The 27,336-nt window shown below is 44.6% G+C and overlaps 1 protein-coding gene and 1 long non-coding RNA gene across 4 annotated transcripts in view; one reads left to right on the forward strand and one right to left on the reverse strand.

Annotated features, from left to right (window-relative positions):
• Window positions 1-2,483, reverse strand: part of SLC9A8 (solute carrier family 9 member A8) — a 67,988-nt gene extending 65,505 nt beyond the window's left edge. The window contains exons 1-2 of the mRNA XM_006267418.4: window positions 2,396-2,483; window positions 1,960-2,138 (exon numbers count right to left, since the gene is read on the reverse strand). Of these exons, the coding sequence (XP_006267480.1) occupies window positions 1,960-2,138; window positions 2,396-2,409 (193 nt within the window). The 5' untranslated portion in view covers window positions 2,410-2,483. The remainder of the gene's footprint in view (window positions 1-1,959; window positions 2,139-2,395) is intronic.
• Window positions 586-27,299, forward strand: LOC106740282 (uncharacterized). 3 transcript variants are annotated; one of them, XR_009464318.1, is made up of 3 exons: window positions 586-842; window positions 5,174-5,354; window positions 27,089-27,299. It is a non-coding gene; the product is annotated as an uncharacterized LOC106740282 (long non-coding RNA). The 3 variants fall into 3 exon arrangements; XR_002089449.2 differs by lacking the exon at window positions 586-842 and adding an exon at window positions 2,492-2,561; XR_002089448.2 differs by lacking the exon at window positions 586-842 and adding an exon at window positions 2,672-2,976.
• The last annotated feature ends 37 nt before the right edge of the window (window positions 27,300-27,336 follow it).

The raw sequence follows: 27,336 nt of genomic DNA on the forward strand, positions 1-27,336 counted from the left end.
GTTTTGACTTGCTTTGAAGTAACAAACATCAATATACTTAGGCTTGGCAGGCTTCATATTTTTAAATTGATAAACGTTGATAAATGGCAATTTCACCTCAGTCACAGACCCATGGAAACTATTTGCATCGGTAATAATCAAAACTTATAGAAAGGGGATTGTAGCAGGAAATCCTTACCCCTGTTACTAGGCAGTGGAAAAAGAGAAGGAATAGAGGGCAGAGGGATTAAACAGGAAAACAATGGGCAGCCTAATACAGTGTTTTGCCAACCTTTTTTGGCCCACGGCACATTTACCTAAATAAAAAAGCACCACAACACGCTGGACACGGAGCGGGGGGAGGTGCGTGGCCAGCAGGATGCTGACGGAAGGAGGATGGCGCACAGCCAGCTGGATGGCATTTTGGGCTGCAGTTATGCCCCCTGCCTGGCTGGAGTCACAGCGGCAGCAGGCAGGGGGTGTGGCTCCAGCCCAAAATGCCTTGGCACACCTGGACCTGCCTAACAGCACACTGGTTGGGAAATGTTGGCCTAATAATACTTCAATTAAGCAATTAGCTGCTCCTTTCTGATTAATGCCTCATTAATTAAGCAATTATGTGCTCCTTCACAGATGCTACTATAGTGAGATAACAGGCTACCTAAACAAAGCCCTACCCAAACCCCAGAGAGGAGAAGGGGGAAGAGTATGTGAAGTTCCAGTCTGGTGGCAGCAAGGTCCTGCCTGAGGGCAGCCACTACCTCACCCCGTGTTCTCAGAGCTCTGGGAGCAAGACTGCACTCTCTTCTGGTCCCTGCCTACGCAACTGTTTCCTGAAGAATAAACAGAATGATTTAAAGCAGGTATGATTTACTGATTTATGGATATTCACTTTTTATATTCCAAAATGCCATTTTATAAAGCTTTTAACAGTATACTATTATGATTAAACTGTCTGCGCTCCATACTCATAATTTTGTGTAATCCTGAAAATTTAAATAGATAAAAACTGAAATAAATGCTTACAAACTAACACCGACTTCTAGCTGTTGAAATTATTGAAAAATAAAAATTGAATTTTGTCAAGCCTAAATATACTCCATATCCCCAAGTTTTGATGGGAAGATTGGCAGCTTCTGATGGCCCAGATTTTCTGAAAAGTTGGTTGTGCAACTATCATGTACAGATACCCATTCTATTCCAACTGAATCTGCATGCGTAGGAACAAACTGCCCGTGACTTACTAGAGCTGAACATAAATTAACTGAATTCAAACTCAACAATTCTAAGTATATAGGGTCTTTTACCAAGCTGAACACCATTGGGCCTCTGGACTTTCTGACAGTGCTGCAAGTAATGCGATTAACATCCATCATGTGTTCTAGCATCCTTTCTCTAGGAAAAAGAGGGCATATGGTGGAGTGTTATAGCACGTGGATACAAAAAAAAAATCTACTATGTGCTCACGTTAGAGAAAGCAAGGTCAAAAACCCACTGTGCCTTATGCTTGGTGCGCAAGGCATGACGTCCGGGATGATCTTTAGTTATTTAGTTAGAATGGATGGCACTTTGCTTGTTCGCATACTTCATTCACGCACATAATCCTGCATCCCCCACTTTCCTAAATACCTGGCAGACATGAGAACTACTCCATAATTAGGGAGCTAAGAGAAGAAACACAGAACAATTAACTATGCCCTGAGCTCAAGACTGAGGGCAATGCTGCTGACGCAGAACACGCTACACTGCGAGTAAGACGACCTTTGACAGGCGTGCACAAATCTAGAGCTCTTGGTTCGGAAACGATACCTTTTATTTGACTAACTCGGAAACCACCAAAAAATCCTCTTTTTCTGCCGTTTCCTAGTTGGTCTAACGAAAGGCATCATCTCTGAACCAAGAGCTCTAGATTTTCACATTTCTTTTGGTCTCAGACCCACGCGGCTACCACACGCATCCCTTTGATGCATAAGCATTCACCTAATACAAGCAGACTAAAGAATATAGTCATGCCGCTGGACTGCTCCTCCTGCTGCGCTTCGACTCCAGTCTGCACGGGAAGGATCGGCTTGGCGGGCGTGGGCGCCACCAGCTTGGTGGTAACCGCCAGCGTGGCGCGCAGGGTGGCATTGAGTGCCTCTCGAGTGGCGTTGGGGACCCTGCCAACACAACACGGGCGCAGTTAGAGGGAGCGGGACGACGCTGGGCGTTGTGGGACCGCACGCCACAGGACCGATGCTCGCCACAGCCACGCCCGGGGGGGACCCTGCATGCCACCTGGGGGCTCGGCAGGGGCTGCAGAACCAGGGGCTCCCGCTTGGCAGCGTGGAGCTGGCTCTGCCCAGGGTAGAACCGCCTGCCCGGCCCAGCCCCGCTCCGCCCCCGCTGCCCTCGGCGACCCCGCGCCCCCACTCACTCCACTTCCGCCATCTTCCCGGCCGGCGGAGCGCACGTCCCACTTCCGGGTGCCCTCGCGGCGCTCTATAGCCGCGACAGAACTCTATGGTGGGGAGATTCGAGGGCGCATGCGCGCTGCGCCGATATGCGAGCGCGGCTTTGACTCGCCTGACTGAGGCTGTGACGTAAGCCGTGGGCGGTGTCACGTGACGGGCCGGGGAAGCGGCCCCACCCCACTCCGGACGCGGGGGTGGGGAAGGGTGGCGAGTCGTGCGTGGGGGGGCGGGCGTCATATATCCGCCATTACGTCACTGTGCTATGCTGTGATGTCATCAGCAGCTGACTGCAGCACTTCTGGGATGCGGAGTGAGGGCGGGATTGGGGGCTCTTGGTATTGGCTTTCCCTCGCTACGGGCTGGGGGCTCCCGGCTCCCTGCCAGTCCCTGGAGCCAAAGTTGCCACGAAGCCGCATGACTGCGGGAGCGGAGGCCGCGAGCTAGCACTCCCTGTCCCGAGGGTCACAATTCAATGGGGAGAGCTGGCACCGCAGCCGCTGCTCGCCGTGCCTCGTCCCCTGGTGTCGCTATGTGGTGCGTAAAGGTAACGTGGCATCACGTTGGACGTGCTGTCCCCAAGCTCTGGTTGCAGCCATGGTACGGGGGTTTACACTCCTGATGTCTCGGCGCCTAGCACGGCACTTGGAAAACTCAGTTTCAGGTCCCAGCTTTAGGATGTGATCACAGCCTCCCTGCGGCACAGTTCACCATCAGCAAAAGGGAGAACGTAGCCCTGCCCTGCCTTGCCTCGTCGGGGGCCTGCAACAATGAATACAGCGCCGTAGCAAAGGGGGCGACCTCCCTGGGCGCAGCAGTGCCAATAGGCGCTGCCCAGCAGGGACAGGGCACACGATGGAGCCGCGAGTGGCTCGTTTGGGGGAGCGCAGGGACAGGGAAGGGTGGTTCCTGCCACTGTGCGCACACCTGGGCTAGCATATGCCTCCTGAATCTCTGCATGGGGCAAGGGTGGGCTGCTGCTGCAAGCTCTGCCCCAGGCACCAAACTTTGTTGCTACGGCACTGAATGAATATGTTTAAATGATGAGAAAGTGGGGTACTCCAATAACAGGCCCTATAAGTAAGAATCATCCGTTACACACCCTTTTCAGCCCTTAGAGGAATCTGGAGACTTGACACTTTCTGGAAGAAGCTCTTCAAGAAAAAAGCTGAATTAGCAAAGAAAGACACTGGGCTTGTAAATTTGGGGGGCCATTTAGAAGGTTTAAATGCAGCCTAGTAATTAAAATCATGTCTTTAATGTTATATTGGTTATATAAATGGCAATAAAGTGCTAGTTTTGTTTTTACATACTCTTTTTTTCTATGTATGTAATCTTGAGTGATACCCTAATATGCACCAAGATTTAATGAAGGTTTGTGTGCATTTAAAACAATGTTAAACTTTGGAAGGAGCTGCCTGTTCTCATATTATAGAAGCGTCATATTTGTAGCATGTGAGACTTCCTCATGCTTCTCAGTTATATGCCCTCAAGACTCCCTGTGCACTCAGCTGTGGTGTGGCTGTGTAGTGACCTACTTAGATATTTTTACTACTCTTACTACAGGGCACTTGTTTTTCCTTTAGCTAATTTCCTTTTGTCTAGAACATGCTAATTTCCATCTGCTTGATTTCTCTTTCTCTAATGCACTTTTGGACTTTTTTAAAGCACAAGACTCTGAGTCAGAAATGAATGTGTGTTGAGCAATTTCAACTCCCAGAGATTTCAGTGGAGACTGAAGCTGCCTCCTTACAGGGTTGGGAACTGTGGGGTGCGGCACACTGAGGACTCCAAGAAAAATTGGTGGGAGCTACAAGTGCCCAGCACTTCACAGAAGCAGACTCATATTCTTTTTGTGCTTCACCTTTCATACACTTTAGAACAGGAATTACAAACAGTACCTCATCCACACCGACTGCAGGGCTTAATTCACCATTATTTAATAGAGCTTGTCAAAAACCAGGACATGTTTTTTTTAAAACATTGTTTGCATTCAAATTTGAAATACTTTGACAAGTTGTAACATTTACACAGAGCTTGAAGAACTTGCATGGAAAATTGCAAAATATTACACCGTTCTGGTGGAGGCGGGCTGGCTGCTGTGTCATGGGTAAAGTTAGCTGTCTACTGTAGGTGAATTTTCCATGCTTCCTCCTTCAGCTTCTACAAAGTGAAACTGCTCTTCCTGTTTGTTTGCATATGGGAGTTTCACTGAGATATTAATAAAAAATTAATTTAAATATTGGGGGGGGGGGATGTGCTGCTTTGCACTAATATAATTTACACCAGTTCCCTAGTGCAAAGCTTCTTGCCCCAAGTGCTTTTTTGTCCCTTGTCCGAGTTCTTGGAGCAGTGGGTATACCTAGATAGATGCTGGCATGGTCCTTGGGGTCCTGGGCAGCTGACACAACACAGAGCACCTTGGTGTATTATCTTTTGTGCCTTACTACTATATCTTAAGCTGCCTTTGCCATTATAGAACTGTGCTGTGCCTGGCACAGAGGCCAGCCTCAAAGCCCTAGCCTGGCTAGTCTGAAGCTTTAGCTGTAGTTTCTTTTTTGAGAATGTTTCTTTGTTTAGAGTTATCACATCTCCCACTGGCAGGGTCAGGAGACTTCACATTTGTTTTGCTCTGTTGGCCTTGTGAAAGAGATGAGCCTTTTAATATGGAGGGCTTTAATTTGTATAAAAGGCACCATTGATAACATGAGAGTTTTTAACAGAAACTGATCTTCTGATTCCAGCTGCTGGGCTGAGCTGGGGCAGAATGGGAGAGCACTGACTGGAGGCAGGAGACCACACTGAAGTGTAGTGGGTCATAATTTAAGAAGGGCAGTGAAGACTTCAGAGCAAGCAAGCCAAGAGATTGGACAGTGGAGGCATATGTGAACAAGGCACAAAGACAACCCTCCCTCCTCAGAACAGGTGAGATGTGAAAGCAGCTGAAAAGGGACACAAGCAGGATGACAGGATAATTGTATAGCCTACAAGGGTGAAGAGGTAGCAACAGGAACCCTAGATGGAGGTGTAAACAGGCAGCACAGCATGGGACTAAGGGAAAAGGCTCTTGGAAGTGTAGAAGGAGCAAGCCTTTGGGTGATTGTGTTTGGGAACTGGGGAGCCATAGCTAGAGATTACTTTTGGGGCAAATCTTCAGCTCTTGCACACAGTCACAGCTTCAATGAAATCAAAGTTCAGATTTCAGATTTTTAGTCTGCTAGCAGATTACTCAGAGTGATTGTAGCAGTAAAACTCAGGCAGCTCAGACTGAAACCATGAGAGTATGAACCACAAAACATTCCTCTGTGGCGGTAGAGCAATCTTCATGTTCCCTGTCTGACTCCTGTGAAGAAAATACAGCCTTGCTTGATATTGTGACCTGGTGAAATCACTGAAGGAAAGTGAAGACCAAATTTACTGTCAGTGACTGGGAGAGTTACTGAACCAAACACCAGGTTGGCACATTGTGCTGACGGTCTCTTCGTGCACTGAGAGCAATGTCACGGCACAAAACTATCAGTGTGGCAAAACACTTTCTGCAGACTTTTCATTTGTGGTTTTCTGATGCACATCTAATGAGCATCTGTTGTTAAATGTCTGTGTTGAATGTTTCTTTTAATAGAACCCAGGAATGTCATAATTGTTAAAAGCTCATCTGAAAATGATGCGTCTGTAGGTAACATTGTACTTAGTCTTCATTCTTGGATGATACTGGGGAGCCTAAATACATACTTATTTGGAGGGATGTTAAGAGTGGACAGGCATGAGTAACTGACCATATATAACCTTTCTCTTGAAGGTTGGAATCAATCAACCACAGAGAACAGGGTGCTTACCAAACAAGGAAGTCTGGTCTAGTAGTTAGGAGAGTCATTGATTTGAGACAATTTGGGTTCAAATTACTGCTCTGGCACCAATGTTGTCTGTGACCTTAAGTAAGTTGCTTAGTTACTTTTTGCCTCAGTTCCTCCTCTGTGTAGTGGAGGTGATAACACCATGCTATCTCACAGGGTATTATATGGATAAATGCATTAAAGTGTGTGGCCGTCAGAGATTATATGCAACTTACACTTACCACCATGTATCTAACTTGCATTTGATTCTAGATATTTAATACACTTGAGTGCTGTCCCTCACTAGGGTATTTTGGGTTCACAGTGAGGGGAAAAAAGATACAAATGACAAGCAATTTTCCTTGAGTGAAGATGTTGTTCAGCATCTCCCAAGCCAGTGTCTGATCTTGAGAACAACTGCTGAGTACCTGCACAATGGGTAGCAAGCCCACTTTACAGGCAGCAATCAACCCAGGCTCCAAAACTACTAGGCAACATTACAAACCAAATAGACTTAATGTGCCCACATCCCTTGCATGCGTATCAGCAAAGGATCCTTTACAACTGACATCCAGTATATGCATAAGGAGGTTATACCAGCAATGCTCTAGCACCAGTCCTTCTGTAGACTTGCCCATCAGAAGTGCTCAGCCCCCTTCAGGATCAGTCTCACAGCCACTCCTTTAAATGCTATCAGGCTATTACCAGAGACTGGGGATGCCTGGGAGTTACAGAGCCCTGAAAATAACTTCTTTTCTAGAAGATCATCTCCTCCTACTCCTTTATTTATTTTTCTGTGCTTTAGTGCGAGAATGAGAAAGCAAGGACTCCTTGTCCTGGGAGTAGTGATGAACGACCTTTGTGGGACATGTATTTATTACACAGAGGAAAGTTAAGCATGTTGCTAAGAAGGTAGGCAAAGAGACAGCCATGTAATTTACTTGCTTTATTGCTTTTGGGCAGATGGGAAGGATTCACTTAGGCTGACTGATGAAATGCTGAAAATTGTTTTAAACCCGTCATTCTATAGGATTGTTTTTATATCTGCTTAATGTGTTTTAGTCTTTAAAAATATATTGGTGGGTTCCAGGCATGAGCTATATCAGCAGAGAGTAACTCTTCAGGCCTCTTTAGTATTAGCTGCTTAGAAATTGTTGCATACCCTGGAGTCTGATGGCTTATTTGCTTTTCATTTTATATGTTGCTTATTTTAAAGTGACAGATCCTGAGTTTATCTAGGTGGAGACAGTTGGGGATGTAAATAAACTGCCCACAGCTGTGGAGGTGCAGCATGTGGCATGATCCAGGACCAGAGTCCATCCAGTTGTTACCAGTCATAAAATAACATGGAATGATAAGGACGTTCTCAGCACAATAGGAATTCAGAGGAAACGGGGGTGAGGCTGCATAGGGAGATGCTGTCATTTTACACCCCTCCTGTAGGACTCAGCAGAATGGACAAGCACAAGGAGCCCTGGAAAGTGGGCTTGTCCCCTAGTCAGGGTTAAGGCTCTTTAATTAAATGAGAAACAATGATGGGAATGATCTGTTGGGTGGTGACTGTTGGAATACTTTATAATCCGTCATCACCAGCTTTTTCCCGTTCTTGGTTGAAAGATCTTATTGACTCCAGAAAGAGTTTCATGGGCTTGTTTCCACTGCATACTAATGATGTTTCATAATCGTAACAATCCATTTACTTGTTTTGCTTTAGTTCCTAGGAGGCCACAGTTGCTAAACACTGGGCAGACATGGAACAACAGAGTCCCTACCCTATAGAGCTTACAGTCTACATCTGGGGTGTTAAACATATGACCCACGGGCTAGATCCAGCCTGTGGAGCTGTATGATCTGGTCTGTGGGTCACTGGACCAACCCTGCACGCTGGCCCTAGCCCCACGGGGCCAGATAAGTTTGGCACCCAGAGTCTACATGGATGGAATACAGTGAGTGAATTGAATGGACAAATGGGGGGATCAGGAGGGGGAGCCAACAATATGGTAAAAAGCAACTAGCAAAATTGTACTGTCCTCATGTTTGCCTTCACACTAAGTTGTCCAGGCTGAGGCCTTAGTTTGAATATATTTTATTTATTGCACAGCACTGTACGTTGCAGCATTCTCACTGTGCTCCTTAATAGTAACACCTTGTAGGTGTGTTGTCAGTAGGTGAAGGGAAGTGATTATTCCCCTCTATTCAGCACTGGTGAGGCCACATCCAGGGTACTGTGTTCAGTTTTGCCCACTCCCCACTACAGAAAGGATGTGGACAAATCAGAGAGAGTCCAGCAGAAGGTAACAAAAATTGTGAGGGGGCTGGGGAACATGACTTATGAGGAAAGACTGAGGGAACTGGGCTTATTTAGTCTAGAGAAGAGGAGACTGAGAGGGGACTTATTAGTAGCCTTCAATTACCTGAAGGACGGTTGCAAAGAATACACAGCTGGACTGTTCTCGGTGGTGGCAGATGCCAGAACAAGGAGCAACAGTCTCAACTTGCAGCAAGGGAAGTTTAGATTAGATATTAGAAAGAATTTTCTCACTAGGAGGATAGTAAAGCACTGAAACAGGTTACTCAAAGAGGTGGTGGAAGCTCTATCCTTAGAGGTTTTCAAAACCCAGTTAGACAAATCTTTGGCTGGGTGATCTACTTGTGTATGGTCTTGTTTTGAGCCGGGGTTGGACTAGATGACTTCCTGAGGTCTCTTTCATCCCTAACTTTCTATGTACAGCCTTCTTCCTGGAAGTCTTCCAGTCTGGCAACTTTCATGAATTAAGCCTAACACCCTGCTGGGAGGTAGGAAAATACAGTTCCCATTTTACAGATAACCTGAGGCACCAAGGGATTGGGGACTTTTGTCCAGTGCACTACAGCAAGTCTGAGGGTAGTTTTAAAGCCTACATATCCAAATCTCCAGTCCTGTAATCTACCTCCTGGATTATGCCTTATATTGAGGCATCTGATTTCTCTCTGGGACTTGGGACATCTGCTGACATTTTATTGCCTGAATATTCCCCCAGTAGTGAGATCTCTGCACATTGTCTTATCATAGAAGTAGGGTCAGAAGGGACCTTGTAGATCTTTAAGTCCAACCCCTGCCTGGGCAGGAAGAAAACTGGGCTCAAGTGACCCCAGCCAGGTAGGCATCAAGCCGCTTCTTAAAGACCCCTAGGGTAGGAGCCAGTACCACTTCCCTTGGAAGTTGGTTCCAGATCCTAGCCACCCTAACTGTGAAGTCGTTCCTACAGATGTCTAATCTAAACCTACTCTCCAACAACTTGTGGCTGTTATTCCTTGTTATCCCGGGGGGGTGCTAGGGGAAACAAGGTCTCCCCCAAGCCCTTCTGGTCCCCCCTAGTGAGTTTATAGATGGTCACCAGGTCCCCCCTCAGCCTTCTCTTGTGAAGGCTGAACAGGTTCAGGTCCCATAGCGCCTCATTGTAGGGTCTGCCCTGCTGTCCCTGGATCATGCGGGTGGCCCTCCTCTGGACCCTCTCAATGTTGTCCACATCCCTCTTGAAGTGGGGTGCTCAGAACTGGACACAGTACTCCCGCTGTGGCCTGAGCAGTGTCGCGTAGAGGGGGAGGATCGCCTCCTTGGACCTACTTGAGACGCACCTGTGGATGCACGATAAGGTCCGATTAGCTCTGCCGACCATGACCTCGCATTATCAGCCCATGTTCATCTTGGAGTCAGTGACGACTCCAAGGTCCCTTTCTGCCTCTGTGCTGTCATGAAGGGAGTTTCTCATCTTATAAGTGTGCTGCTGGTTACTACTGCCCAAGTGCAGCACCCTGCACTTGTCAGTATTGAAACGCATCCTGTTTTTGTTAGCCCACCCCTGCAACCTATCCAGGTCTTTCTGCAGTCTTTCCCTCCCTGCTAGCATGCCCACCTCACCCCAAATTTTGGTACCAGCAAATTTGAACAGGTTGCTTTTAACCCCGTTGTCTGCTTACATGGAGAGCACTTACAAATGCCATCTTCCTTAACCTTGCAGACTTTCCTGGATTTTTGACCATGTGGGACAACTAGCTGGATTCAGTATTTGATGTAGATTGGAGTCTAGCTATTGTGTTCAATGCCCTAGAGTCAGACTACAGGCAATGAAGTGAAATCCAGAGAGCAGTCAAAGCCAATACTGTCTGCTTTCTGCTTTCTTCATCTTCAGAGCTTTCTACTGTATGCTCCTATAGTGGGTATCGTTACACTAGCTAAATCCTTTCCAACTGAGTGTATTTAAATCATGCATGCTTTATTATTTTCTTTTCCAGTAACTAAGGTACTTATATTTATTGACACTAGAACACTAGCACATAGCCCAAAGCCATAGGGAAAGTCAGTCAACCTACTTTCCCCACATGTAACTAAGAAATTCTCTTTTTGTTTTGTTTATTTTAATGTATTTGATGTTAAAGTCCTTTAGAAGCAGAGGTAGTGACGTCTAATGACACCTGGTGACTCACGATCTGTTATCAGCTGTATTACAGACATAGTGAAAGGCCCCAGCTAAGATGGGGCCTGCCTATGCTAGCCACTAGTGGGAGAACATCTGCTCTGAAATGTGTAGAATACAAATAGACCATATAAAATGTGGGAAGGGAAGCAGAGGCAGAATGATTTGACCAGCATCATACTGTGAGTACATGGACAGCCAGGGAATAGAAGCCAGGTGGCTCCTGGGTCCATGCCCCATTCCTTGCCTCAATAGCAGATCTAGGGTGTAAGAAACCCGGTGTTCTAACCCTTGCCTCAACTACTCTAACATATTCTCCTGCATGGCTCCTTTTTTCCACAAAGCAATTTTTTTAAAACTGGCATGTCTCTGAAGTTTTCACCAGAAGAATGTCCTGCTTTTTAGGTTATCTCTGTAGTTCATCATCAGGACAGCATTTTTTCTGTAGATAATGGGAGTGGTGTTTTAACATATACTACACAAACCACTTCTAGTACATAACTAACAGGCCCTGTTTTATGCCCAGTAGAGACATCACTTCCTAAAACCATATGGCCTTTCTCACCCTAACTAAAGCACTGGGAAGTGGTTCTTGCTGTCTGGGGCAGATTGGGAAGAAATGCAGATTTAAGGAGTCACTGACAGAAAGCCAGAGTGATAAAGGTTTAATTCTAGTGAGCGGTGATCTAATGAAGCAAATAAATAGGATGAAGAAAAATGGACCAGAGTCTGTATAGATAATCATTGCAAAGATGAGAACTAGTGCAGAGGAGAGAATTTTCTGCAGTGAAAAGAAGATGTATTGCAGCAGTGCAGTAGAGAGCTATTTGCTTCCTAGGCCAAACAAGGTGGATGCCATTGGTTTTTTCTCTTTGGAGGGAAGACTGAGCTCCACTATCCTCATTTGTTTTCATCTCTGTTGCCTAAATAATGATTCTTTCTAGCCCAATTACTTTATTTGCCTTGTGAACCAAAGGTTATGGGTTCAACTCTTTCTTGAGCCTCATTTATGCCTTTCCGGGTTAAATTTCAACTCCACTGAGCTCTGCCAACAGCTAATCGTGGTAACATCACTGTTTTCTTATGCTTACAAGGACTGTATTCTCTTAAGATCAGTGCTGTTTCCCTGGAGCTCAGGGAAGGAAGCATTTTACCAATTGATAACATCCTGAGACTGCCTCAGTTTTCACTCAATCCTTTCTGTGACTAACTCCCACTGAAGTCAAGGACAGTCTGCCTCATTAACAACTCAAAGCCTGATTCTTGTAGACACTTGTGATACTTTCCATAGTGGTGTAGTTCCACTGACATCAGTGGAGTTACTTCTGCTTTACACTGGGATGAGGTCAGACTTAGGTCTTTGGTCTGACCCTCAGGCCTTGGAACGTAGTAGAAGTCAAAAGAAATCAGAAGAAGTGAGATTAACACAGCATATACATGCATTCATCTACCTTTTTACATTGTTCTTGTCACCATTGTATTTGAACCCCTTGGAACAACGCCCAGCTGCTCGGAACAATGCACAGCACAAAACACGAGAACAGACAGGGAAGGCAGAGTATCATTTGCTAATAAAAAGTTCCTGGACATTTTAGGGAGGCAGATAATGAGGACCCAAGTTGAAATTTGGCCAAGACCCTATGACTTAATATCCTGAATGGTACCAACAAGTGCCATGTGATCTTGAATAACCACAAAGGATAACAAGAACTGCTGCCTAGAAGCCAAAGCCAGGCAAATTCAATTGAGAAATTGGGCCTGATTTTTTTTTTTTTAACAGCTGAATATTGGCACAAACTAGTAAAGGAAATGGCGGTTTCTCTTGATCTCAATGTTATCAGATTCCTGACATTCAGGAATTTAGGCGTTAGCCCAAATAAGTTCTCTGTCATTCAGGCACAAGTTACGAGGCTCCGCACCAAAGAAATGGGTGATTATACTGAAGGCCAGGCTAGATAATTTAACGGTCCTTACTGGCCTTAGATGTTATGATGCTATCAGTGGTCACTCCCTAACATGATGCTGCATACTGGTTCAGTAATGATGATTCACAGGGAATAGCACCACCCACGGAATCACCAGCCCAAAGCCTGTAGCAGCAAAATGCATGGAGTTAATCATTCTTACGTAACAATAATTTGTTCTTTCAGTGGTTGAATGTAGCTCAGGAATGCACTAGGAGCGGTGCCCTGTTGCTACATCTTGCTTTGCAGTGTGCAGTTTTTTCAGATGAACTCATAATATTCCCTTATATTACATAATCTGTGCTCTCATTTGCAAGGATTTTTGAAGCTTACAAGTATTTTTGCAGCAGGATGTTAGGAAGTTACCACTGGTAGTCAGAGCATTTCAGGCCAGTTGTGGCCACTAAATCATTTCTTCTGTGCTGAGCCCAGTAACTTGTGCTTGAGTGAGAGAGAATTTATTTGGGCTAAGGTCTAACTTCCTGAATGTCGGGAATCTGACAACATTGAGGTCAGGAGAAATTGCCAATTCCTGTAGTAGTTTGTGCCAATGTTCAGCTGTTAAAGAAAATCAGGCCTGATTTCTCAACTGAATTTGCCTGGCTTCGGCTTCTAGGCAGCAGTTCTTGTTATCCTTTGTGGTTATTCAAGATCACATGGCACTTGTTGGTACCATTCAGGATATTAAGCTATGGTGTCTTGGCCAAATTTCAACTTGGGTCCTCATTACCTGCTTCCCTAAAATGCCCAGGAACTTTTTATTAGCAAATGATACTCTATGTTTCCTCTCTGTTCCAGTCTTTTGTGCATTGTTCTGAGCAGCTGGGTGTTGTCCCAAGAGGTTATCAAATACAGTGGTGACAAGAATAATGTAAAAAGGTAGATGAATGCATGGATACACTGATTATCCTCACTACTTTTGACTTCTTGGAAGTTGAGAGTACTCCATGTTTCACAGGAGGTGTTCAATGTCCAGCCTTGTGAGGTGTAGAAAAGGTAATTCTTTTTCAGTAGCAAATCAGTTCTAAAGTGCTCTGACACTGAAAAGTATTACATCAGTGAAAGATCACCATCACCCTGGATTAGGTCATGCAGGAAGTTCATATTTTTAAGATTTTTGTCTCTGTCAGTACTTCACGCTTCAAAGAATAAGGTTTCAAGCTTTTGTACAGCTTGCTGAGGATATTTTTTGCATGGGGGAGGGCAGGTGTGTGTGTGTGTGTGAATATAAATAGACTGCGCTGCATTAGCTGGTACTATATAAACACACAGGGTACCCAAGGAGACGCACTGGCCTAAAAGTTCCATTAAAGGAAAAGGAGTTTGCTTGTCTGGATCAAAGATGATGATACAGAACACTGGTCTTGTACTAATAATAAATATTGTGCGGGCTGGGTCAGACCCCGGGCCCTTTTCGTCGCTCTGCACGCGGGCTGTGGCTGGCAGCCCGGGCAGGCCGGGTCGGAGAGGGAGGTCGCTGAGTTAGAATTAGGCACAGACACGTAACGGTTGATTTTAAGATTGTTTACTTACACCGAGATGATTGCGGTGCAGGCTGAGAACTTGCTTGAGTTGCGGTTACAACAGAAAACACGAACACACGTGGAGGTTGCTAGGCTCCACGCAGACAAAACACGAACAATCACGTGGAGTTTGCTAGGCTCCACGCAGACAGAACTCCGGATGTCCAGGACAAGCGCGCATTAAACTCATCGATACGTCTTATAGTAGGCTCCGTTAGAAGACGGGACGAGGTGGGTGGTGGATCAGGCCGCCAAACTCCTCTGAGCGACATGCAGGGTTTGTATTACCCTGCCGCGCACACCCAGAGTCCCCACGAGATGGATGCGGAGTCCTCTTCGGCTTGGGCGGAAACTGCTCAAGCCTCTTATACGGCTAGCAGGCCAATCGCTAGCCGCCACGTGTGACTAATTTAGCACTAGCCAATTGCGGGGCACAAATTTGCATATGACGAGCGGGAACTCTTTGCACCGTGCATTTCTGTGTTGCAAAGGGAAATGCACCCTGCAAACATAGCTGCAAAGTGGCGGGAACACTCCTTTGCACGCGGGTTCTCTGCGCAGCAGAACTCCTCCGTGCAACGAAGCTGTATACCCACGGGGATAATTCTTAGTGCTGAAGCACACACAAAAAAAATCAGACCTTTGGGTCATGACAAATATAAGGAGTACATTCAGCAATAAGCATCAAGAAAGTTAAGAGATTTCTGTAATGAACAGCATTGAGGAAGCTAGCGTCTGTATAACAGTATATTTAAAATATTTTAATAAACTAGTGTGTGCATGTAGATGGATATGGAACTGATTTGCTCTCTGTCGGCTCGCTCCACAAACTGCTCAAGGTTTCTCTTTAACCCAGGTAGTAGAGGCCTAAGCTTTTGGAACAGTCCTTTCCTGTTACCATAAAATTCTGACCAGCTGTACTATAGAGCAGCATTTCCTAAACCTGTGGGTTTACACTCCACCGCAGGAAAGTCAGTCTCTCTTGTGTCCCCTGTACTGCCATTTCCTTTGCCACTAATTCTCTTGATCTCCATTAATTCAGCCATGGCCATTTCCTTTGTCGCTGGTTGCTATTGAATGCTGTTGGTGGAGAAAATTGCTGGTAGGGAAATTGGCAGCAATTTCTGGTAAGGGAAGTGGTGGTGGTGGTGCCTGACAAAGGGATGAGCGAGAGAATGGGCAGTGAGGGAAGTGGCAGTAGCTAAAGCACAGGGGCATGTAAATGGCTGAAATAGGTGAATGCTAGTTACCATTGTGATTCCTGTGTACCCCACCAGCAACCCCAGAGGTTTCACCCCACAGGCTGGGAAACACTGGTAGTGAGCACAGTGTGTAATCCTAGGAGGCATTGGAGTTGTTACAGTATCACACTGAGAATTCAGAGTATTACTGTTGTATTTGTTGCATATAATCCTACATCCAAACTGACCGGATTTGGGTTTTAGCTGTGTTCCAAGATGGGGAATTCCTCGTTGTTAATTTTTCAGTTGGATACAGTAAAGCTGACTAATCCAGTGGAACAATCTCAGTCTGCTTGAGCCCAGAGCCTTGGAGGGACATACGCATTTAATGTTCTAGAAAATGAATGCAAATAGCTTTTCGAAAACCATCACCATCCGTGTTAGGAGCAATTAACTTCCCTTGTAGTGTCACTTTCTTGCAAAAAAAAATTATACAATACATCGCCAAAACCTGAGCACGGCCAAATAAATCATTAGAGGGAACTACTCTGGGCTGTGAACTGTTGTTCTCCAGATGAGGTATAAATCATCTGGAATAGAAGCAGCAGCTGCTGCTGCATTCAGAGCACAGCAAAGACCTTTCTGGCTTGATTTCACCTTTGCTGCGCTCAGTAATGTGTGCTCCTGCAGACACTGTGGAATCAGGTATTTTTAGAACAACAAGAATCCCACAGTTAGTCTGAACAATAGGGAGCAAAGGAGAAAATAACTAAGATTCCCTTAGAATTAAATTAATATGGAAGGGAGATAAAATAATCTCTTTGGAAAAATAAATGCTTATAGTTCAAATGATAGTAAATGCTGGGAACAGGGAGGAGTTGAACATCTATGGGAGAGAACCTGAAATGACTCACAGATTGGCAGTTGTCTACCCTTCAGGGTTAAACACTTTAAGTCCTGATTCGGGTAACACAAGTGCTTACAGCTTATTGAAACCAGTGTGTCATAAGCATGTGTTTTAAGGCCTTTGTTGAATTGAGACTTTTAATGAGGGAGCAGAGGCTCTCGAGTAAGGTGGTAGTGATTTTAGTGAGAGAATATAAAGGACCCCATTGTCCTCCCTATGCATGTTATCACTGGGTACATTTCCACTGCTTTCAGAGGAGCGGTTGCAACACATATAAACATATCTAAACTACTTCACATACCAATATCATGAGCTGTACCAGGCCACCTAGGACTGTGTGTCTGTACTGCAGTACCTATTCTGCTCTGAAGTTGCCTTTTCACAGCTTTTCTGCTATTGGTACCTCAGTGAGCTAGATTAGAGTTGGCTTGAGTATACATACCCATGGTGCAATCACACCTCTGACTGTAGCACACGTGTTCCCACTGTCATGTTCCTACTGTTGGCCATACTAGAACTGAGCTACCATCCAGAGAGTGAGATGGAAGAGGTTGCCAGACATGGAAGACTTACTGGAAGAGACAGAATGCAAGCAAGCCAAATCCAGATCGAAACTACCACACCCAAATCTGTAAAGTAAATGGTTTCCTAAGCTTGATTCTCTGCTACATTATGCTTGTTTTCCATTGGTGTATCCCTTTTGATTTCAAAGGGCTACCACATCATCAGACACAAACCAAAACCCATCTGATCTGATCACAGATTGAGTCCATCTCTGTTTTTCTGAACCATGGCATCTGGAAAAAAAAATACATGGTCCTGCTGATACACACTTAATAAGTCCTTTGTATTAAAGAGTAGTCCATCCAGATGTTCAAAGATAACTGCCCAATATGCCCTTGAATGTCCTTTTTATAGGTACTATTAATAAATTATATATGTTTAATTGAAAAGGATGTACAGAAAGCTAATAATGTGGTCCCTCTACAAGATGTATTCAGAGCCAAGCAATGTCACACACAAAATAGGAATGTGTTTGTGTGTCAGATTTGTGCACCCAGATGAACAACTACCTGCATCACTAGTGCCTCACATTTAGACGTGAACATTCATCCATATGATACGTGCACAGTTGTATAGGGTACAAATCTGAAAATCCTGACTCTCAGATTTGGATGAACTGCTCACGAGACATAATTAATTTGGTAGATTTAGATCTTTTTTTTTTTCTCTTTGTTAATTGTCTACAGACAAATCATGAACTTTTGTGTATTTATTTGCTATTAAAGAATTTTAAGACCGTGTTTGAGCTCCTTGGATTTTTGCTATCAATTCATAGTGACTCTTTGGAATTTATTGTTTGATCCAGATGGTCTGCTAAGCCGCATGATACTGTTTCTTCTTCCTAACCAGATAACTTAAGATGAGCATTTTGGAGATAATACTCTTGCTCAATGCAGCTATTTGTATCAGCACAATAAATAATTCTCCTCAAATGTTTATTAAGGGCAATACACAATCCGGCAGAATTGCAGGCTCTGGCTAGATTCCTGTGAAATCTGGATTTAGTGAGCATATTCCCAAGCACTTTTGCCAGCTGTTCTTGAGCCCTGGTTTCATGTAACCCATAACCTTCTGTGTTAATATGGTTAATGCTGTATTCAACAGTTTGTCAGATACAGTCAAGTTATTTATTTCCTGGATTCTTGTGCCAGGGCCTAGAACTTGCAATTAATCAGGAACAGTTTTCTGCTAAAAATCTGTCATGAAGTTGCAATGGAACTGATACCCATGTATTTGGAAGCATCTAAAGTTTTTATGGCAAACTCATTTAATTTTTTGAATACTCTTACATACCCAAGGTGATAACTGATAGGATGAATTTGGACTCCCTTTTTTTTTTTTTTCTTCTATTTAATTTAAATTCAGACAGAAGCAAGAAAGCACTGCTCTGCTTTAAGATTTGTTACCATTTCTTTAATAGACACTTCATAATTCAGGGTTTGTTTCTGAACTTTTAAGCCTTAGGCTGCATTTTAAATCTTGGTTTATGGGGAGAAAAATCTGTCTTTTGTTTCCAAGTCATAGGAGAACAAAAAATAATTAACTTATAACATTTACTGATTTCTGGCACTGTTTTTTTGCCCCTATCAAAAACAATCTTAGCAGTCTAACAGATTTGGTGGAATGCAGTAGTTTATGGTGTAGGTAAGTCCACTGGGTTTGTTTAAGAAAAAAGCAAATTAAGTATAGCTAAATATCTTTTGTGTTCTATGTGTGGATCTCTGTTTGGTGGAAGATGGGTGTGCAGGCTGACAACACTATGAGGCTTCCAGGATCCACATTTCAAGAACTAAGAATTTTGTACCATAGTCTCTTGAGGGCAATAGCGAAGCAGAGATGCAAATAATCAGCTGTGCTTAACTAGCAGACTGAGCACAGGTGTTTTTTTTTGTGCCCATCCTTGCATTTGACATTTGACTTCTGCCATTTGCACCCAGAGTTTATGGACAAACACAGATGCATTTGAAGCAGAATTGAGCCCCTCTTCTTTCCATTGAAGAAAATGCCCATGCTCCAGTTGACTTCAGTGGGTGCAGAGTCAAACCCTCTATGCCCATGGGTGATTGCATTAGCTCACAAATTATGGTTTAAAGCAGCCACTAGATGTGTCATTAATTGAGGGCATTTCTAGGAAGTACCTCTTCTGTGCCTGACATTGGATTGAATGTCTTGTCCCACTGTTACATTTCCCTGTCTTACTGAAGCTGCTTAGCCTGTGCCATCATTACAGTTGGTTGCAGATGTGAATTACACACCAGGTAGTTCATATTTGGAATGAATTTTGTTCAGTTGCTGAATTTGCTCTTCAGTTATGTTACCGCTACTTCCTTCAGAACCTGCCTTTCTTGTCCCTTTGTGCTTATTCTGTGACATGCTCTTATTCTTACCCCCTGCCATGCTGCTTTTATAAGACCTGGGGACGTCTTGGCTTTTACATGTGCTAGTTTTTCCCAGTGACTTGAGGCCTTTGTTAGCTACCTAACTGTACCAAGTTCAGCACTACCCTTAATTAGCCTTTTATCAGTCCAGTGTAAAGTTTGTTTATATGGCTTTATGATCCCTATATCATATTTGTCAGTAGTTAGTCAATTCTTGCTCAGTTTTGTGTGTCAGTTTAATCATAAAAGAGGAAGAAATAAAGAAATGAGTTGCAGGAAGAAAGTTTACCCAGGGAACTGCTGACTACATTAGATCATAATGTCAGGACCCAGAACTCTTGGTTATGGTCAAGGATCACAGTGTAACCCCAGACAAGGTGAACAATGGTGGCTTTCTGTTATCTTTGTGCTCTTCCTGACCTGGGACAGCTGTACACACACAGGCTTCTCTAACCTGTTCCAGCTGACAGTAACCCCAGAGGCAGGAGTACCTAAACTTCTTCTAGTTTGCAATTCTACTTACAGAAAAATCATATTATGCACCCCAATACAGTGTAGCACTTTGTGTTCACAGTTAATAGATGTCTGGGACTTTCAGCATTTTTGGCTCCTCCATATCTGCTTCACAGTTACCATACAGTGGATGCATCTATATGTGTGTTTTACTGAGTAGACTAATTAGTTCCATAGTAAAGTTTCACCATAAACATGTGTACCAGTATTAGGGCGCAGTAAACTAATTAACTCTGCCATAAGGTAGTAGTGTCAGGGACAGTACTATTTTATGGCAGGGTCATTTACTCTGATGAAACGCATGTGTAGACAGCAACCGGGTGGGGGCCAGACTCCTGCCTGCTGTCTAGCCACGTGGCTCCGCAGGGTCAGCTCACTCATGCCCCAGCAGAGGTGGAAAGAGAAAATATTATTTGTGGGGACTGAGCACGGGTAGGCTTATGCGTGCACGTGTACATCCCCCCCAGTAAGTAAATCTCTCATGGGGAAGGGACATGAGGGTGCAGATCAAGGCCCCCATGGTGAGGAAGGGAGTGGGGCAGAGGCAGGGGCTGAGGTGAATGGGGTCCTGGGACTGGGGAGGGTTGTGGGATGCTCAGAGCCCAGGCAGCTCATCCAAGGGCATGGGGGGACTCCCGCCAATGCACACACCCTGGCACAGGCCCAGGGGGCATATGCCCCCTTGATCTGTGTGCGGGGCAGAGGTGAGCTGCTGCTGCAGACTGGGTTCTGCGCCCAATGCATGGGAGGCACATGGCATTGCACCGTTCCTGGGGTAGTGGCAGTGGGGCACAGAGCCCAGCCTGCAGTGACAGCCCACCTCCGCCCTGCGCACACATCTAGGAGGCACATGCCCTCTAGGCCTCTGCCAGGGTGCATGCAGCAGCGGGAGCCCCTCTGTGGCCCTGGATGAACTGCCCAGGCTCTGAGCGACCCACAACCCACCCCAGCCCCAGGGCCCAATTCACCCTAGTCCCTCCCCCTCCCCCACTTCCTCCCTCACCACGGGGGCCTTAATCTGCCCAGAGCCTATGCCCGGGCTGCCCTGTGGCCCTACCCGTTGCCACCACTGCCCCGCATTTGGGAGACTAAGCCCCATTAGCCCCAGCCTTCTGCTGCCTATGTGCCCCAGCCAGGCCCTCTGCCACCTGATGCCACCACCCAGAGCCCAGTGCTGACCCCTGTCCCCTCTGGAAGCCCAGCTCTGCTCTGCCGTGGCTCGAATTGCTGCTATCCCAGGCACATGTGTAAATGCTGCACCCAGGAGTAGTTTACTCTGGCTCAGACAACTCTGGAGTTTATTGTTTCACCTTAATTTCATATGTAAATGCACACAGTGAGAATTAAAATGAGGCAGCTGCTGTCTAAATGAAACAGGGCTTGGTTGTCCTGGATTACCTTTCACAGTTACTGCAGGGAAATTGTAGACACAGGGACACTTACTGTGAAGCGGCCAAGTAGGCACACAGAGTGATTGCAGATTGAGAGGCATTAGGGGTCCATGGGTCAGGCAGCTCCATTTGTAATTGCTGTGAGACCCTGAGGTTGTGACCTCTAGTTTGGGGACCTGCCTAAAAGGCTGATATGGCTGGTGTAGAGGAACAGAGAAGCCTTGCCAGGATGCTCTTTCGGTATACTCCCAGCTGGTTCATTCTGTGTCTGTACAGTACTGGGAGGTGGAGTGTGGTCTGTGACTGGAGCTCATAGGCACTACCATCTTCCTTCTCCTCGTAGAACCTGCTGTGCAGGCTCTGCACTATTTGGGGATCCACATAGGCTGTGGCGATGTCCCTGGGGATCTCTCTGCTGGCCAAGAGCCACTTCGTGCAAATGCAGTGATGCGAAGTGCCCACGGCTCTGCCAAGGATCTGAAGCAGGGGTGATTTTAAAAATTGTAATAGAAATGTTGTGGTTGTAAAATATCATTGAAAGCTTTTTAGTACAGACATTTCTCTGTTGTTTTTGTTCTGTTCAAGTGCTGTCACACTCGGCTAAGGACTTGAAAAAAATATGCTGTGAAAGGGCCTAGGTTTAAAAGTGGACGTGTCCAGCATAAGCAAACCAAACTGAGCTGAGTGAAAGCAGCAGTTAGGGGCCAAGAGAAGGACCTAACATTTTAAAATATATTTATATTAAATTGTATTTAATGCATTTCTAGTTATTTATTTGATTTTAAAATATTTTAAGGGACTTGACTGTGGGCCAATAGAGATCACCCTCCTTTGTGGCCTCTTCCTGCTCTTGACACTGTATCTTTCCTGCAGTAACTCAAAAGATCAGTTACCTGAAGAATATTAGGACAGTATTAAGGAGATGAAATGAACTCCCCTTAATGCAATACATGCTATGGCTTGGTTATAACTGTTATTCCAGAGGTAATAACACTAAGTTTAAGACTGGTTGGATATGGGAAGTGATGGGCGGCAAATATTTTAAGAGACTGACAAACATTTTCCCTATGTATCAGAAGGCTAGGACCTCAGAGAGGAGATGAGAGAGAGAGAAGTAGCTTAGTTATTTGTCTTTGTAATTAAACATATTTAAAATAATCATAATCCAGGAAGGAAGAAACAAATTTATTAAATCCCTTGCTGGAAACGGTTATACTTTACTCCTGCCAAGTATGTTGAATATATTAATAGACTAAATCAGAATTCAGCTGTGGAGGTGGAGTGGGGTGAAGGTGAAAGACTTACTGAAATAAAACAGTTTCTATATCAAATCAGACTAGTGGTCTATTTAGTCTAGTCACCAGTCCCTGTTACTAACCAACACCAAATACTTTGAAGGAAAGCATTAGGATCCCTTTCAGGGACTGCTCATGAAATTAGTTTTTCACAGAGCATCCTCTTGGTTTTGTATTATGAGAGAGGGAAAATAGGATTACTTAATTTACCATGTCAGTACAATTCATTATTTTGTATGTTCCTATTGTGTCTCCTCTTAATTCAATCCTATCTAAACTAAACAATGCTAACCTTTCCATCTCTTCTCATATAGATATCACTCCTATAGTTTCAAGTAATTTGCATTGCCTATCTCTGGATCATTTTTATTTTTGCTATAGGGTGAATAGATGAAGTTGTAGTACTGGTTTATATAATTGACATCTTAAGATTTGCATGATTATTTTCCATCCCCTCCTTTATACATCGACACATTTTGTTTGCTTGTTTAGACTGCCAATGCTCAGTGAGCAGAGGTTTTCATTAAGCTAATCACATTTCCATCCTAGTGTGAAATCCTGAAGCTTTTGAAGTCACAGGAGTTTTGCAGTGACTTCAGTAGAGCCAAAACTTCAGCCCAGTCTTTTCTCTCTGATACTAGTTTAGAATCCTATCCAATAGTGCCTCTGAATAGGCCAAATTATTTCTTCCCGTATGTGTTCAGATGCCTGAATCAGCACTGAGTTTCATCTACTCCTGTGCCATTGTTCATGTCAGTTAGACCTCTCTCTCTGAAGTTCCTCGCAGTCTTTTCTGTACTGCACTAACCTAAGTAACTTTCTGTTACCTATAGATTTTACCACTTTATTGTTCAGCTCCCTTCACAGGTCATTAATATATTAAATAAAAATGGTCCTAGTACAGAACCCCATAATGGCCCTTAACATTTTGATGGGTTAAAAATTGACCTTTTATTCCTTATCCTGTTGTCTAACTTTTAGCCAATACACCAGGTAGTGCTTTAGCTCCCAGTCCATGACTAGGTTGCTACTTTAGTAGCTTCTTGTAAGGATTTTGTCAAAAGTTTTTTGCAAATCCAGAGGCATTATAACCACTGGGTTTCCTTTCTTCACTCTCTAGGAGGAGCTGAAGTTTTCTTCCCTGGGAAGTTTTTGAAAGTACTTGCCCGTCTGTTTTATAATCTAGTGTGTTCCATAAAGAAGAGATTTAGCTCCTCTGAAGCATTTTTATGAGCCCTAGGGTAAGTTGCCTTTGGTAGGAATATGTTAGCAGAGATGGGTTGATTCCAACAAGAGCAGAGAATTTTCCTGGATCATTTGAAAAAGGCAGTGACACACACTTAACAGTTTGGACTGTTGTTCTGCCTGGTGCTCTCAAAATTCTCTAAAAGCTCATAACTGTCTAAAATACTTTTGATCAGGGTTTTTTTTCTGAGAGAAATGGATTAACTCATAAAAGCTAGTTCTCAGGCACTGCTCTGGACATGCCTGGGCAATAAGGGTCAATGATCAGTCAGTGAGAGCTTCTACTGATGTCAACCTTGACCTTTTCAAGACTCTTGTGCTTGCTTTTGCACATCTGACTACTCTCATTAACTGCATTGGGACAACATAGTCTTAAAGTGAAGCGTGTGTACAAGAGTTGGCAGGATCAGGGCCTTAATAGTCTTATTAGAAAGTTTAGTGGGTGGACTAGGTTGAGAACTAGTCTGAACCAGTGTCTTCTGGGAACAGTGTCTTTCCATTCTGATACTCTTGCAGATGAATTACTCTGCATTAATAAACACTGTTCTGCTTCCAGTTTCTTGTTATCCAGTTCAGCATGTCTTTTTAAAACCTGCAAAGTTAGATTTGTATCTGCATTGATAATTTTTTCAAAGATCCTGCACAACTGTCTGTGCATGTGTGCTACATGACATGCTTTGTGCATGTAAGTCATAGGCATTGCTATTATACACATATCTATATAGTCCCATGCACACATCTAGATGGTCCAGCCCTCCTCCCATGAAAACAAATTATAACATACCCAGCACTAAGTGGAATAGTTTGCATTAAACCCGTGTATTTAGCAAGACACTAAAACATAATAGCTCTCTGGTCAGGGCTGCTGCCACCATTGGATTGCTTGATACTTTCCTGGCTGCAGGTGAGGGGTACACAGTCAAACAAGGCTATTAAGGAAGGATGCTGTTTATTTTGACAAGGGCAGACATGTCTGTTTCTGCAGGCAGTGATCCAGACAAAGACAGCAGTGGGCTCCCTGCAGATGCTGAGAGCTTAGCCTACCAGCATAAGCTGTCCCTACCTAGTAGATGTAATACTCCTGAACTGACCTGGAATATAGTCAGGTGTGAAATAAGAGACAAGAACAGCAGCTCAGGATGAGCATAAAAGTAGTGAAACAAAGGGCCCTCCTCTCTGTACCCAGCAGCCCCAGCCTCTCCTTATATGTTCCAGTGTTCACCTGTTTTATCTCAGGCTGAGATATCAGATCTTTTCAGCTAGCAGCTGACAATTCTCCCAGGTCTGCTGGATGGCAGGAAATGTCCTTCCAATGCAGAGGATGATGCAGAGATCAAGATGGGGGAATTACAGGGAAGCAGCAGAGCATAGGGAGAAGAAGCAGGGCATCTAGGAGGATGTCTGGCTCACTGGCCATTAACATTCTGGTCTGCTCTGCTGCATTTGTGAAAACCCCTCTTCTCCCTGCCTCCCTCCTCCTTGCTCCCTCCACAGCTCTTCCTGGTCCCTCCCCCCTTCATTTGCTCTTCACCTTTCTTTCATTTTCCTGTCACCAGAACCCCCTAATTTCTGCCTTCCCCTTTTTATCCCTTAGGAGACAATATAAAGAAAACAGATTTAAGGCACTTTGTACCTGCCAATGTGCTTCTTCCCCTCTCCACAGCATTCTGCCTCCCCCTCCTTCCGCTCCTCAGGGTATTCCCAGCTTGCTGCTGCCGGTGATATTTAACAGGTACCCTCATAGCTGCCTTGCAGCACTGCTCCTTCATTTGTGTGCAGTGCTAACAACAGAGGAATGGAGAGGAAATGAAGGAACAACAGCACTGCAGGTAGGCCTGTATCTTCCAAAAAGTCCTAGCAGCTCTGAGTCATATATATTGAGTGAGGGCAGAAGGCCTCGTAGCAACAATCAATGAACATTTTGCAGTTATATTGTGCCTTTTATTTCAGGATCTCAGAGAGAGGGTGAGGAGCATTGCTGTCAGCTTGTGGATCAGTCTGAGATTCCTGGTGATTATCTTCAGTACAGATATCTCCAGACTAACTAATTATAATAATTACACTTGTTTATTATTGGTATTGTTGTACCCCCTAAGGACCTCCACTGAGATCAGGGGACTTTCATGCTGCATACTGCATAAATATGGAGTAAAGGCTTGTATACACTTAGAAGTTTTGGCACTCTAATGACAGAACAATAATTAAAGCAGCAAGTCCCTCCTTCCCTACCAGCTCAGTCTAGACTAGGGATGTGACTATTCTACACCGTCTCCCAGTTCTTTCAGTGAAGGATGCTCCTGGGCACATCCTGCTCATGTATGTCAAGCTTGGAAATGCAGCGGCAAAGCAGCTACTCTCAAGCTCATTGGGCTCCAGAGATCACAACAATAGTCACAGGGAGATGCCCCCAGATCGGCTTCACTGCTCTGTACCTGGATTTGGCTCATGTGAACAGGAGCAGCTGGGTGCAGCATGCTCAAAAAACTCCTTGGGAATCCCAGGGACAAGATGTTGACATACCCTAGGAGTATATTGTCAGTAAAGAAAAGTCAGTACAGTGTACTGACAAAACACCAGCCATGCTGTGCTTTCTACTAGAATAGTAGAATCAGCCCCCAGGAGCAAAACAAGCTGTACCACTAAAAGTATGAGTTTTGCATTCGTCTGCATCAGGGGCTGCTGCTAGCACAGCAGTGTTGGTCAGGGGATCACACTGATCCACAGTCCTACCTGACATATGGAGAAACCTGTAGCGGAGGCAAAGCACAAGCTATGCCCAGTAAAGGGCATCTTTATAATGCATCTACACTATGGTTCTATAGGGGAAAAAATTGCACAACAAAAACAGTGATGTTGATAGAACTGTTTAAGTTGAGACAAGCCCTAAGAGAGAGGTCCTGCCCCAAAATGCTCACCATCTAATCTGACATGGATTGGGGAAGGGATGTGATGCAGGAACAGGGTGATCCTTGTTGTGGTTACAAGCATCATGTTAGAGCCATGAGGCCTCTGTGGGAGGTGTAGGGGGTTGGTTTCTTCCTGTACTAATTTTCTGGATGGAGTTTTGCTGGGAGATAATTAGCTATCTAGGTAGACAAAGGAGGGAAGGGGGCACAGAGAGCAAAGGATAAGCAAAAAGGGGGAAGAAGGGGAGTTGCGAGAGCAGGTTGAACGGGATGACTGGAAGGGTGGGAGAGGAGGTACCTGGATCAAATAGCTCATAAGCAGCAAGAGTAACAACTCTAATAAGTAGCTCAGCTCTGGTGATATCATCAGGGTCCAAAAGCCCTCATGGCAACTACCTGTTTCTGCTTTTGCTGACTGTTTCTGCCAATTTATCTCTTAATTAAACACATGCAGAGTCTAAAGTATAGTTTGCAATAACATATCATCTCTGATTATTTCCAGGCTGTTCTAGATCAAATGAGAAGGAAGAAAGCTGTCCCAGTTTTGTAACCTGGCAGTGGCACAAGATGCACCTGTTTGGCTGAGGGTTGTTCTGTTCTGTTAGGAGTTACGCAGGGGGATATCTTGGAAATGTCTGACTAACTGAAAGTTTGTACAGTCCTCTCATCTTGGCTATGGTGAATTAATAAATACCTTGCTGTTGCAACATTAAGGACTTCTTCTGTAAGTCAGGGTGGGATTTGGGCCTC

Source organism: Alligator mississippiensis, chromosome 9 (genome assembly GCF_030867095.1).
Source record: "Alligator mississippiensis isolate rAllMis1 chromosome 9, rAllMis1, whole genome shotgun sequence".
NCBI classification, from domain to species: domain Eukaryota; kingdom Metazoa; phylum Chordata; order Crocodylia; family Alligatoridae; genus Alligator; species Alligator mississippiensis.